Source organism: Pelophylax lessonae (genome assembly GCF_965119305.1).
Source record: "Pelophylax lessonae genome assembly, chromosome: 6".
NCBI classification, from domain to species: Eukaryota; Metazoa; Chordata; class Amphibia; order Anura; family Ranidae; genus Pelophylax; species Pelophylax lessonae.
In genome coordinates, this window is record NC_138773.1 from 69,268,003 (window position 1) to 69,280,722 (window position 12,720).

The window sequence follows — 12,720 nt, forward strand, 5'->3', positions numbered from 1 at the left end:
CACTTTGGCGCCCCCTTTCACTGCCCTATCTTCAGGGCTTTAAGACTTGGCACCCCCTTTCACTGCCACAACTACTGGTTAGCTGGCTCCTGGATCCCCTTGACCTTCTGGAGTAATCCCCTTTCCTAGGCAGACCCCTGGTCAGATCTTAAGTACTCACGATACTGTTTTTCCTGAAGACTTCTGCCCAGCAGCTCCACTCGGTCAGCAACACTCTGGATCCTTCTCTGCAGCACAGCTCAAACTCTGGTCCCCTTAGGCCGACTGCCTGGACCACCTTCACTCTCTGACAGGAGGAGAGACAGCCGTCACCTCCTCCTGGGACTGATGCTCCCATCAAAAGACCCTCTGTCACATGCTCCCTCAGGATTTATTCCCAATCCCAGGGTGCATTTTGGCAAACCCCGCCCACTGGGACAGTCATAAACCCTGGTGTGCTATTGGCTAGGTTTCCTCCACCGTCCAACAAGATCCCTCATTTAATACAGTGGGGAGACTCCCCAGACTCAACAGACACACCTGGAAACATGTGACAGCTAGCTAACAATTCAGGCCCCCCTGATAAGCAGACAGGGCCACATATGTATTTACCTAGCACCTACCCGGGAGAGTGCTACATACCAAAATCCTTTTATTGTTGCCCATGCCCTACTGTGCCAGTGACTACCACATTCTCAATATTTCCTGCCAGTGTCACAGGGACAAGGGGCGAGAAAGAATCTATTTTGTGGCTCACAGATAGAAGTAAACACTTGGCAGAAATGTTAAAACTGAACCCAGGCAGATGAAAAAGACACAAAATAGTACAACTCAACTATAATAATCATAATAATGGTAATAATAATACATTAATACATCATTAAGACATTGTTTACTGTTGTGAACTTGTGACGCCCATGTGCAAAGGGCCAAAAACTCTGTGTAAAGACCCGAGTAATGTTGAGTTTAGGAGAGTAAAGGTGCGTAAGCGTATATATGAGTTCAATTCTTCATTGTTGAATGAATTCAATCCAGTATTGTAGTATTCAGTATTAATTCACCCAGTATTGTAATATACTCATTTATACTCACGTAAACATGCTTATAGTAGAGTAAACATGTTAATAAATGACTGCACTCAAATGAAAAAAATTCTCTTTTTGTTTTACTGCACCTAACGCTGTATTTCTGATCTTTATAATTTATCTAATTTCAAATCAGTAAAAAAACTCAGCATTTTTTACTCCTGTGTGCAGGAGGCCTAAATGTATTTTTTAAATGCAAGCAGCGTTAGCACCTGAATTAGACCTGATTTCAGACTCTTTCAGTCCCTGTACAGCAGGGTTGGAGTGTATAAGAAACAAGCAGTACAAGGAGCCAATCATTTAATGTACTGACAAGAAGCATACTGACAGAGACAGATAGATCACTGTACTGATTCTTCTTTCACTAACCCTCAGGCGGGGGGCGGATCTAGGAAGACCTGGGCTCAGAGCAAATTAATTGAATGATGATGGCCATCAGTCTGAGGGCATCTAGTGGCAGAAAAGAAGTACTGCGGTGGAAACCTTTGGATTATTGTAGCAACATCTGGTATTGTTATTTTATTTTTTGTTGGGCTATCCATTTTATAGATTGCTTTTTTTTTTGGCTGGAGTTCTGCTTTATCTCTTCCTCCTAAAGTCCTCCATCTCAATCTGCAAAATCAGAGACAGACTTTAAAACAGTCATACAACTATGGTAGAATGATCTATGTGTAGTGTATATACAGCTATATATATATTTAATTTTTTTTTTTTTTAAATGTCTTCTTTTTAGTCTAAAGTCTAAACTGTGTTGCACCCTTTCTGTAATCTTCAGTATTGCACTGAAAATCCTCTGGTATATGTTAAGGCCAAATAATTCAATTTTAGTCTCATCTGACCACCATAAACACGCCTTGAAGATTCTGAGGCCACATGGAATAAGGTGTTATGGTTAGATGAAACTAAAATTTGATTATTTGGCCTCAACATCAAACGATATGTCTGGGGGAAATCCAAAACAGCTCACCATCCAAATAACACCACTCCTACAGTAAAGTATGGAGGTGGTAATATCCTGTTATGGGGGTGTTTCTCTGCAGTCCTCTTCCACTCCTCCATGACGACATCACGGAGCCGGTGGATGTTAGAGACCTTGCGCTCCTCCACCTTCAGTTTGAGGATGCCCCACAGATGCTCAATAGGGTTTAGGTCTGGAGACATGCTTGGCCAGTCCATCACCTTTACCCTCAGCTTCTTTAGCAAGGCAGCGGTCATCTTGGAGTGTTTGGGGTCGTTATCATGTTGGAATACTGCCCTGCGGCCCAGTCTCCGAAGGGAGGGGATCATGCTCTGCTTCAGTATGTCACAGTACATGTTGGCATTCATGGTTCCCTCAATGAACTGTAGCTTCCCAGTGCTGGCAGCACTCATGCAGCCCCAGACCATGACACTCCCACCACCATGCTTGACTGTAGACAAGACACACTTGTCTTTGTTCTCCTCACCTGGTTGCCGCCACACACGCTTGACACCATCTGAACCAAATAAGTTTATTTCACAAAAATGTGAGGGGTGTACTCACTTTTGTGAGATACTATATATATATATATATATATATATATATATATATATATGTATATATACATATACATATACATATACACACGCACACGGTATCTCACAAAAGTGAGAACACCCCTCACATTTTTGTAAATATTTTATTATATCTTTTCATGTGACAACACTAAAGAAATGACACTTTGCTACGATGTAAAGTAACAGCTTGTATAACAGTGTAAATTTGCCGTCCCCTCAAAATAACTCAACACATAGCAATTACTGTCTAAACCTCTGGCAACAAAAGTGAGTACACCCCTAAGTGACAATATCCAAATTGTGCCCAATTAGCTATTTTCCCTCTCCAGTGTCACGTGACTCATTAGTGTTACAAGGTCTCAGGTGTGAATGGGGAGCAGGTGTGGTAAATTTGGTGTTATCGCTCTCACTCTCTCATACTGGTCACTGGAAGTTCAACATGGCACCACATGGCAAAAAAACTCTCTGAGGATATGAAAAAAAGAATTTTTTGCTCTACATAAAGATGGCCTAGGCTATAGGAAGATTGCCAAGACCCTGAAACTGGGCTGCAGCACGATGGCCAAGACCATACAGTGGCTTAACAGGACAGGTTCCACTCAGAACAGGCCTCGCCATGGTCGACCAAAGTGGTTGAGTGCACGTACTCAGAGTCATATCCAGAGGTTATCTTTGGAAAATAGAGGTATGAGTGCTGTCAGCATTGCTGCAGAGGTTGAAGGGATGAGGGTCAGTCTGTCAGTGCTCAGACCATACACCGCACACTGCATCAAATTGGTCTGCATGGCTGTGGTCCCAGAATGAAGCCTCCTCTAAAGATGATGCACAAGAAAGACCGCAAACAGTTTGCTGAAGACAAGCAGACTAAGGACATGGATTACTGGAGCCATGTCTTGTGGTCTGATGAGATCAAGATAAACTTATTTGGTTCAGATGGTATCAAGCCTGTGTGGAGGCAGCCAGGTGAGGAGTACAAAGACAAGTGTATCTTGCCTCCAGTCAAGCATGGTGGTGAGTGTAATGGTCTGGGGCTGCATGAGTGCTATTGAAAAGACAAGAACTCACTGCTCAAGGTGGTGTGATTGCCTGATGACTCACACCGGTGCATGCCCCAGCTCGCCTCCGTGAAAACTTGATAAAGGAAAAGGAATTGGCAGCACTCCAGGTTGAGTCAAAATCCAGATTTATTGACTGGACATCCAAATATGACAATCGTGACAAGGTAGACGCATTTCACACACTGACTGTGTGCTTAATCATCAGTAATGATTAAGCACACAGTCAGTGTGTGAAACGCATCTACCTTGTCACGATTGTCATATTTGGATGTCCAGTCAATAAATCTGGATTTTGACTCAACCTGGAGTGCTGCCAATTACTTTTCCTTTATCTGCATGAGTGCTGCCGGCACTGGGGAGCTACAGTTCGTTGAGGAAACCATGAATACCAACATGTACTGTGACATACTGAAGCAGAGCACGATCCCCTCCCTTTCGGAGACTAGGCTGCAAGGCAATATTCCAACATGATAATGACCCCAAACACACCTCCAAAATGGCTACTGCCTTGCTAAAGAAGCTCAGGGTGAAGGTGATGGACTGGCCAAGCATGTCTCCAGACATAAACCCTATTGAGCATCTGTGGGGCATCTCCAAACGGAGGGTTGAGGAGATCAAGGTCTCTAACATCCACCAGCTTTGTGATGTCATCATGGAGGAGTAGAAGAGGACTCCAGTGGCAACCTGTGAAGCTCTGGTGAACTCCATGCCCAAGAGGGTTAAGGCAGTGCTGGTAAATAATGGTGACCACACAAAATATTGACACTTTGGCCCCAATTTGGACATTTTTACTTAGGGGTGTACTCACTTTTGTTGCCAGCGGTTTAGACATTAATGGCTGTGTGTTGAGTTATTTTGAGGGGACAGCAAATTTACACTGTTATACAAGCTGTACACTCACTACTTTACATTGTAGCAAAGTGTCATTTCTTCAGTGTTGTCACATGAAAAGATAGAATAAAATATTTACAAAAATGTGAGGGGTGTACTCACTTTTGTGAGATACTGTATATATATATACCAAGGCATGCATTTGCTTTGTTCCTGCTGTGTGTAACTGTATACATCTTGTGCTTGGTGATGGCTCATGAAGGGTTACCCTGGTATAATGGGTAGCAGGAGCTATTTATACCAGGCTGTGTCTGTTACAGCCGGCAGGCTCCTCGCACACCCCTCTGTATGTACACAAGTGTGTGCGAAGGCAGCTCTGTTCAGCAGCCAGGGTCACAGCCGCCACATGCAGCCCGTCCTGCGTGAGTAATCCTCAAGATGCTGGATGAAGGACCCTTAAGGGTTCTCCGGAGGGATGCTTCATACAAAGACAACCTGAAGAATCGTCAGCTCTTGTCAAAAGCTATCTGAAACCTGCAGAGCATCACTCCAATTCTAGAAATCGCTGCTGGACCACATCAACCTCCTCCGTAACATCGCCCCACAAACATTGTTTAACTGTCGTCCTGATGATCACCGCTTGGTCAAATTTCAGAGAACAGCTGCACTGCTCCTTTAACACCTGCAGAGCATTGTTCTTCAAACCCCTACAGAGCGTTGCACTTTCTCCGGGCACAGCTCTCGTTCCGTCGGTCAGACCGCTGCTCTTTGAGAAGCCCAACGACAGCTGGTTGGCTTCTTTAACACTGGCAGAGCATCTCTCCCCAAGGTGCAGAGCATCGCTTCGCAAAGTCCTTTTAACCAGCCTACAGAGCATTGCATTCTCCGATCCCGCAGAGTATTGCTCAGTACTTGTTCCATTGTAGAGATCGCTGCTCATTAAGAAGACATTTACGGCTGCTCTGCTTCTTTCCACAAACTCCCCTTTGCCCTCCCTTCTGTGGTCACATCATATCACTATTAAAGTCTATGAAGAAGATTTTTCCCTCTATCTCTCCAACAATGTTACACTGAGAAGTGGATTTGCAAGGAAAGGAATCCCCTTTTGGGCTAGAGACTTCCTCTTATTTGACCCGAAAAAGCAGGGGTGACCAGCATCTTCATGCCAACTTACCCACCTGGCTCATGGAGTCATTCTGTTTCATCTGCTTCCACCGCAAGGCTTTACAGCAGCTTCCAAGCACAAGGTGAGAAAAAGGTCCAGCGGGCATTGTGTTGGTATGTGTCTTTATAGGCAATGAACAGGAATTGAGAAAAAAATTCTATGTGGTTAATTAATGTAAAAATAGTTTAAAGCGTATCTAAACCCAAAAACAAAAATGTATAGTTTTGCAGCTTTATATATTATATCACAACTGGTCCTTAGATGTGATGGCTGCATTCCTTTTCTTTTTTTCACACTGCTTTTCCATTATTTTAACCTGGTAATTCTGTCATTAAAGCAGTAATAAATGCAAAAACAAACATACATTGCAGCTTACCAATTCTTAGATATGATGGCTGCAAAAGCTTTTTTAGGCTTTCTTTTTATTATTTTTACCTGGTGATCCAGCCAGTAAGTTGGTTGTTTTCCAAAAGAACAAACTATTCTAAAGACGTGGCAAGAAGAGGTTTGAGACAAACCATCTACCAATGGCAGAGGTGCTTACAATGATCAAGGTGTATTTATTTATGTAAAACCTTTATCCAAAAAGGAACAAAAAAACAATTTGCTGTAATTGCTTATAAAGTGTTAGCCGGAGTTCCTCTTCCATTTGTTAGTGTATGTAAATCAGCTAGTCCATCTAACACACCCCTTCCCCTAGAGCAATGGTCTCCAAACTTCGGCCCCCGGGGGCCAGATGTGGCCCTTTGCTTGCCTTTATCTGGCCCTTGGGGCATTTTTCCACTAACTGACACCAATGATGGGGCACTATTCCATCAGCTGACACCAATAATGGGGCACAATGCCATCAGCTGACACCAATGATGGGGCTCTATTCCACTAACTGACGCAAATGATGGGGCACTATTCCACTAACTGACGCCAATGATGGGGCACTATTCCATCAGCTGACACCAATGATGGGGCACAATGCCATCAGCTGACACTAGCAATGGGGCACTATTCCATCAGCTGACACTAACGATGGGCACTATTCCACTAACTGACGCCAATGATGGGGCACTATTCCATCAGCTGACACCAATGATGGGGCACTATTTCATCAGCTGACACCAATGATGGGGCACTATTCCATCAGCTGACACTAACGATGGGGCACTATTCCACTAACTGACGCCAATGATGGGGCAATATTCCATCAGCTGACACCAATGATAGGGCACCATTCCCCTAAATGACACCTTCAATGGGGCACTATTTCAGTAACTGACACCAATGATGGGGCACTATTCCACTAACTGACGCCAATGATGGGGCAATATTCCACCAGCTGACACCAATGATAGGGCACCATTCCCCTAAATGACACCTTCAATGGGGCACTATTCATCTTATTGAAACCAATGATGGGGCACTGATGCCGGGGCATTTTCTACTCCCACTGACCACAGTCCAGCCCCCCTAAACCCTGAAGGACAGTAAACTGGCCCTTTGCTTGAAAAGTATGGAGACCCCATGCCCTAGACTGACAATGCTGCTGTCCAAAGGTGCCCCAAGTGCTCCTTCATGCAGAGTAGGAGCAATATAATACAGGAGGTGTGTGACTGGCCAGATCACCAGGTGAAAACAAAGAGAAAAAAGCTTAAAAAAAGAAATCTAATGCAACTGTAAAATCTAAGGATTGGTAACCTGCAATATATTACATTCTTGGTTTTTGGGTTTAATACCGCTTTAACTTACTTCCTGTTGTAGGGTGCCAAACATAATGAGCAACGTTGTCACCCTAGGACTGGGATTGTAATAGAACTACATAATACTGTGTTAGGGCTACATAACACCTCCTTCTATTCTCGCTACGAGGGGGAGGGGTTTTATAGTCCAAATAGAAAGCAAAGAAACAATGCTATCTGATAACACTCCAGAGGCAGAGTGTATGGGAATTTATCAGATCACAAGATTTCTGGCTGGATGAACAACTATTTTATTTTTTATTTTTGCCCTTGTCAAACAGATATAATATAACACTTTCAATAGTATTTTTGAAATAAGAGAAATTAAATTTTAGAAATTCCATACACTTGAAATCTGCCGATTCCTTTTTTTTTTTTCATTTTTATTTTTTTTACTACTTATGACTTTATTGATCTTTCTTTTGGTACATGTATATGCAGACCAAGCTATCCAGTAAAAGTGACAGTGGTAGGATTTGGGATGAACTATAACACTGCCAGTGGTGCTGAAACCAGTCACCTTTTATTCACATAGTTTAAATGGTCTTGGCAGCTGCTCATTTTTAAAGTTTGCCTCAACCCCTTGCCGTAGTCACTTTTTCTAAACCTGTATGTAAATGTAAAAAAATAAATAAAATAAATAAAAAAAAAAAAGCAATTGATATGCTTGATACTATCATTATACTGTATGTATCAACCACATATAATTATCAGACTACAATATATATATTTTGCAATGATGTTCTTTGAAAGATAGATGTAAACACTCGCTAAATTATATTTAATTTGCTGAAGCACTGTGGGCTCAATTCATAAAGTTTACACAAGGATACAGATCTTTATTTTCAGCCTGTAACTACTGTAGGCTTGACAATAACTGCCCCTTTGTGAAAATCTGTCTCTTTTATAAACTGAGCCTTGTGCATCATAAATATTTTTTTTTTTTAATAAAATACTTAGTTTACCGTTTTTTTCCACTCTTGGTTGCATCTCAGTGCTGCGAGTCTCCTTCAGCCCTTTGCTGCCACTTTCTGTCTCCATGAACGCCAGCATGGCTGCATGAGATTTCTCTCTTTCTGATGGTGACAACAGAGGACCATACTTATGAAATGTGCATTGAAATGGCTACTTGACATCTCTACTGGAAGCCCATCTGACAGGGTGACAATATAGGAGCACAATTGGGAAAAAGGGACAGAGTGTTGTCACCCTATAACAGAAAGTGTTAGACAAGGATCTTCATGGCTGGCTAGGAAGGTTTTATATTAACCGCTTGCGGACCGCATATTTAGTTATACAGCGGCAGAGCGGATCTAATGTGCTGGATCATGTACCGGCGTCATGATTAGACACAGCACATGCTGATCAATGGGTGCTAGCCAATGAATGTCTGCCGGAACCCACTGATCAGTGAGGAGAGGCACAAAACAGAGCTCTGCCTATGTAAACAAGGCAGAGCTCTGTTCTGTCAGCAGGAATGTGATGGATTTTCTTTCCCTGCAAAGCAGGGAAAGAAAATCCATCACATTCCTTAGTAAAAAAACAGCACACATAGTACACAAAAACACTGGCTAGGCACACACTCAACCCTTTGATCGCCATAGATGTTTAACCCCTTCCAGGGGCTAACTGGCAACTTTCGGCCCAGGGGGCAAGTACAATCCAGAGGCCCATGCTGCAGCAACTCAGCCCCCTCCCACTCTCCCTCTTCCCGGCTTCCTTCTGACCCCCATTACAGGCTGAAGCTCCGCTCCAGATACTCTCTACCCACCAACCGAATCCGGGTTCCCAACCTGGCCAGCAGGGGGCGGTTGGGGGGAGCTGGGACAGCTTGGTTGGGATGGCCGGGGGAGAGTCTCCAGTGGGGCATGGAACTGGTTTCTGCTCAAAGACAGTTTACCCCATCCATGCTGGGGGGAGACCTGAGCTCTGTCCTTATTTTCATCCTGCACTCAGTAGATCATCTGTGGGGACTTTTTACTTCTCTTCACCAGGAATCGTTCAGGCATGTCTGTGGCAGAAGCAGTGCAGCCTTTTTACAGGGCATCAGAGCAGCCCAGGGGGCAAGTGCCCCCCTGCCCCCTTGCCCAGTCCTCCCCTGACCCCTTCTCAGCCAGTGTCAGTACAGTGACAGTGCATATTTCCAGTACTGATCACTGTATTAGTGTCACTGGTTCTTTTTTTTGTTTATATTGCAAAAAATAAAAAACGAAGAGGTGATCAATACCACAAAAAAAGCTCTATTTGTGGGGAAAAAAAAGACATAAATTTCATTTGGTTACAGCATTGCATGACTGCAAAAAATGGCCTGGTCATGAAGGGGGGGGGTAAATCTTCCGGAGGTCAAGTGGTTAACAAATGAGAAAATTCAAAATTACTTTGAAGTTTCATTAACATTTTAAAACTAATATGAGATTTTAGTGATTATTTTTTATCTTTCTGAGAGGTATGGGGATAGCTATAGGAAGGTCTTTGGCAATCTCCAGTTCTCCAGCTCTTAGGGTATTTATGGATCTTAAACAGCTGGTGGGGCACAGGTCATCCAAGATGAGACAAAAAGGACGGCGTTCTCAGAGCAAAATGCTTCTAGTGAAAAGGCACTTGTATGAACCTGCCAAACCTTTTTACTGTGCAGATATATGGAATGGCCACAAGAATCTTTATTCCCCACCTTTCCCTTTTGGTAACAAATTTGCTGCATGGTCAATGTGAACATATCTTCTGCAAGGTCGAGTATGCCACATTTGCACATTAGGCGCCACCAACCTTAATCATATTCTGTTTTAATTATCACTCTTTTTAAATCTCAATTCCAAATGTCTATTTTTGGCTTTGTGTCATCGGCTTCTTGCATATCTCCGACCTCCAGTGGTGATGAGATCTCCCCTTCAGATTTCCCGTTTCCTGAACAGAGACACAAACTAGCACAAGTAAATATCTCAACTGGAATCTCCGAGATATAAAGCAAGATACCAGGTGATTCATACCACCAGCCATAATCCAAATATGAAATATTTGCTGCAGGTGGAGCTGACTATTCATTACATTTCCATTTTAAAAATGATTGATCATGGGTTTACTGAAAAAAAAAAGTGCAATTCTTTGGTGGGTGGAGGGGGAAAGAGCATGTATAATACAAAATGTATGAGTGGTAATATAATTTGTGCAGTATATTACTCACTATCTGTTACAATGCTCAACCACATGTGTCATCTGAGATGTATGGAGATCGCTAAACACCTGCAGAATTGTTTAGTAACGTAGTACAGAAAGCAAGAATTATATTCAGTCTGGTCATCTGCAAAAACAAATTCACAAGTCTTCAGAAGTTAGGACAAAGAAAGTTAGTTGCTGATAAGAGGTTGTGGATCATTACATTGTTCTTTATACCTTTTCGCTTTTTGATTTGGATGGCATGGAGAAAGGCTAGAGTACCCTCGGGTTCTTTAGAACCGTAGGGCTTCTAAAAAGGTTTCCAGGGGCAGTGCTGTATTTTGGCCTAGGCCAACAAGGTCCAGGCCTAGGGCGGCACTTTGCAGGAGGGCAGCAAAGAAACTGCCCCCCCTCCACCTGAGTCTCTATTGGCCACTGGTTGCTAGAGCCACCTCTCTCATTCCCCCCTCTCTCTCAACCCCCTTTCTCTCACTCTCATCCCCCCCTCTCTCACCACCCCTCTCTCTCTCTCTCTCTCTCACCGCCCCTCTCTCTCTCTCACCCCTCCTCTCTCACCCCCTCCTCTTTCTCTCTCACCCCTCTTCTCTCTCTTTCTCACTCTCCCTCTCTCTCTCACCCCCCTCTCTCTCTCATCCCCCCTCTCGCGCTCTCTCTCTCATCCCCCTCTCTGTCTCTCTATCTCATCCCCCCTTTCTTGCTCTCTCACCCCCCCCCCTCTCTCTCAACCCCCCCCCTCACCCACCCCCTCTCTCTCTCCCTCACCCACCCCCTCTCTCGTGAGATCTCAGGGGTTCATGCTGGGACTTGTAGTCCTTCAATTTTGGAGGGAGCCACATCCATTAAAAAAGGAGTGGGGCAAAGTTACATAGGTGGGGGAGGGGGGTGCCCAATTTTAGTCTTGCCTAGGGCAGCACAAAACCAAAATACACCACTGTCCAGGGGTTCCTCAAGAAATGAGCAATTACTGCCTCTCAGATAAGTAACCACTGACACCAATTATATTTTTAGCTCTCTGTAAAGGGCATTCCTCCCATTGACCACCAATATAAGATGCATTCCTCCCAGTGACCACCAGTATAAGAAGCATTCTTCACACTGACCACAAATGTAAAGAGCATTCTTCCCATTGACCACCACACTAATGTACCACAAGCTGTTGATATAGTAATTATTGGTAGGGGGTCCCTGAGACCAAAACATTTTTTTAGAGGGTTTCTTCCTGTTAAAGTTGAGAAAAGCTTGGTTAGATTAGAGATAGTCAACTCTCTTGATATAGGTGGCGTCAAGTCCAGTTCCCCTGACATCATTGAAGGCCGCACATACTATTCTGTGAATTTAATGCTACAGAAAGCTGTCAGAGACTGCAGACATGTCATAGGAGATGGTCAAAGACCACAGGCATTCTTCAAGAGACAGTCCGAGACTTCAGATATGTCTTGAGAGATGGTCTAAGACCACAGGCATTCTCCAAGAGATTGTAATGAGAGATGATTGAAGACCATGGGCATTCTTCAAGAGACGATCAGAAACTGCAGACTTTACGAGAGAGATAGTTAAAGACCACAGGCGTTGTCCAAGAGAAGGTCAGAGACTGCAGACATGTCATAGGAGATTGTCAAAGACCATGGGAATTTTCCAAGAGACAGTCAGAAACTGCACACTTTACTAGAGAGATAGTTAAAGATTTCAGGCATTGTCCAAGAGAAGGTCAGAGATTGCAGACATGTCATAGGAGATGGTCAAAGACCATGGGAATTCTCCAAGAGAAGGTCAGAGACTGCAAACATGTCTTGAGAGATGCTCGAAGACTTCAGGCATTCTCCAAGAGAAGATCAGAGACTGCAGACATGTCAGAGAAGATAGTCAAATACCACAGGCATTTTCCAAGAGAAGGTCAGAGACTGCACACATGTCATAGGAGATAGTCAAAGACCACTGGCATTCTCCAAGAGAAGGTCAGAGACTGCAGACATGTCATAGGAGATGGTCAAAGACCACTGGCATTGTCCAGGAGATGGTTAGAGACTGCAGGCATGTTGTAGGAGATGGTCAGAGACTTTGAACACATTACATGAGAATGCTAAAGAAAAAAAATAGGGTTCGGATTATTTCCTACTGTATCCAAAATATTTTTGTGGCTGCAGCTGAGATCTAAAGTTTGA

General features: G+C 43.6%; 1 protein-coding gene across 1 annotated transcript in view; it reads left to right on the top strand.

Annotated features, from left to right (window-relative positions):
- Positions 1–4,848: 4,848 nt before the first annotated feature.
- Positions 4,849–12,720, top strand: part of SBK1 (SH3 domain binding kinase 1) — a 141,443-nt gene continuing 133,571 nt past the window's right edge. The window contains exon 1 of the mRNA XM_082261858.1: positions 4,849–5,736. Coding sequence (XP_082117984.1) covers positions 5,675–5,736 — 62 coding nt within the window. The 5' untranslated portion in view covers positions 4,849–5,674. The remainder of the gene's footprint in view (positions 5,737–12,720) is intronic.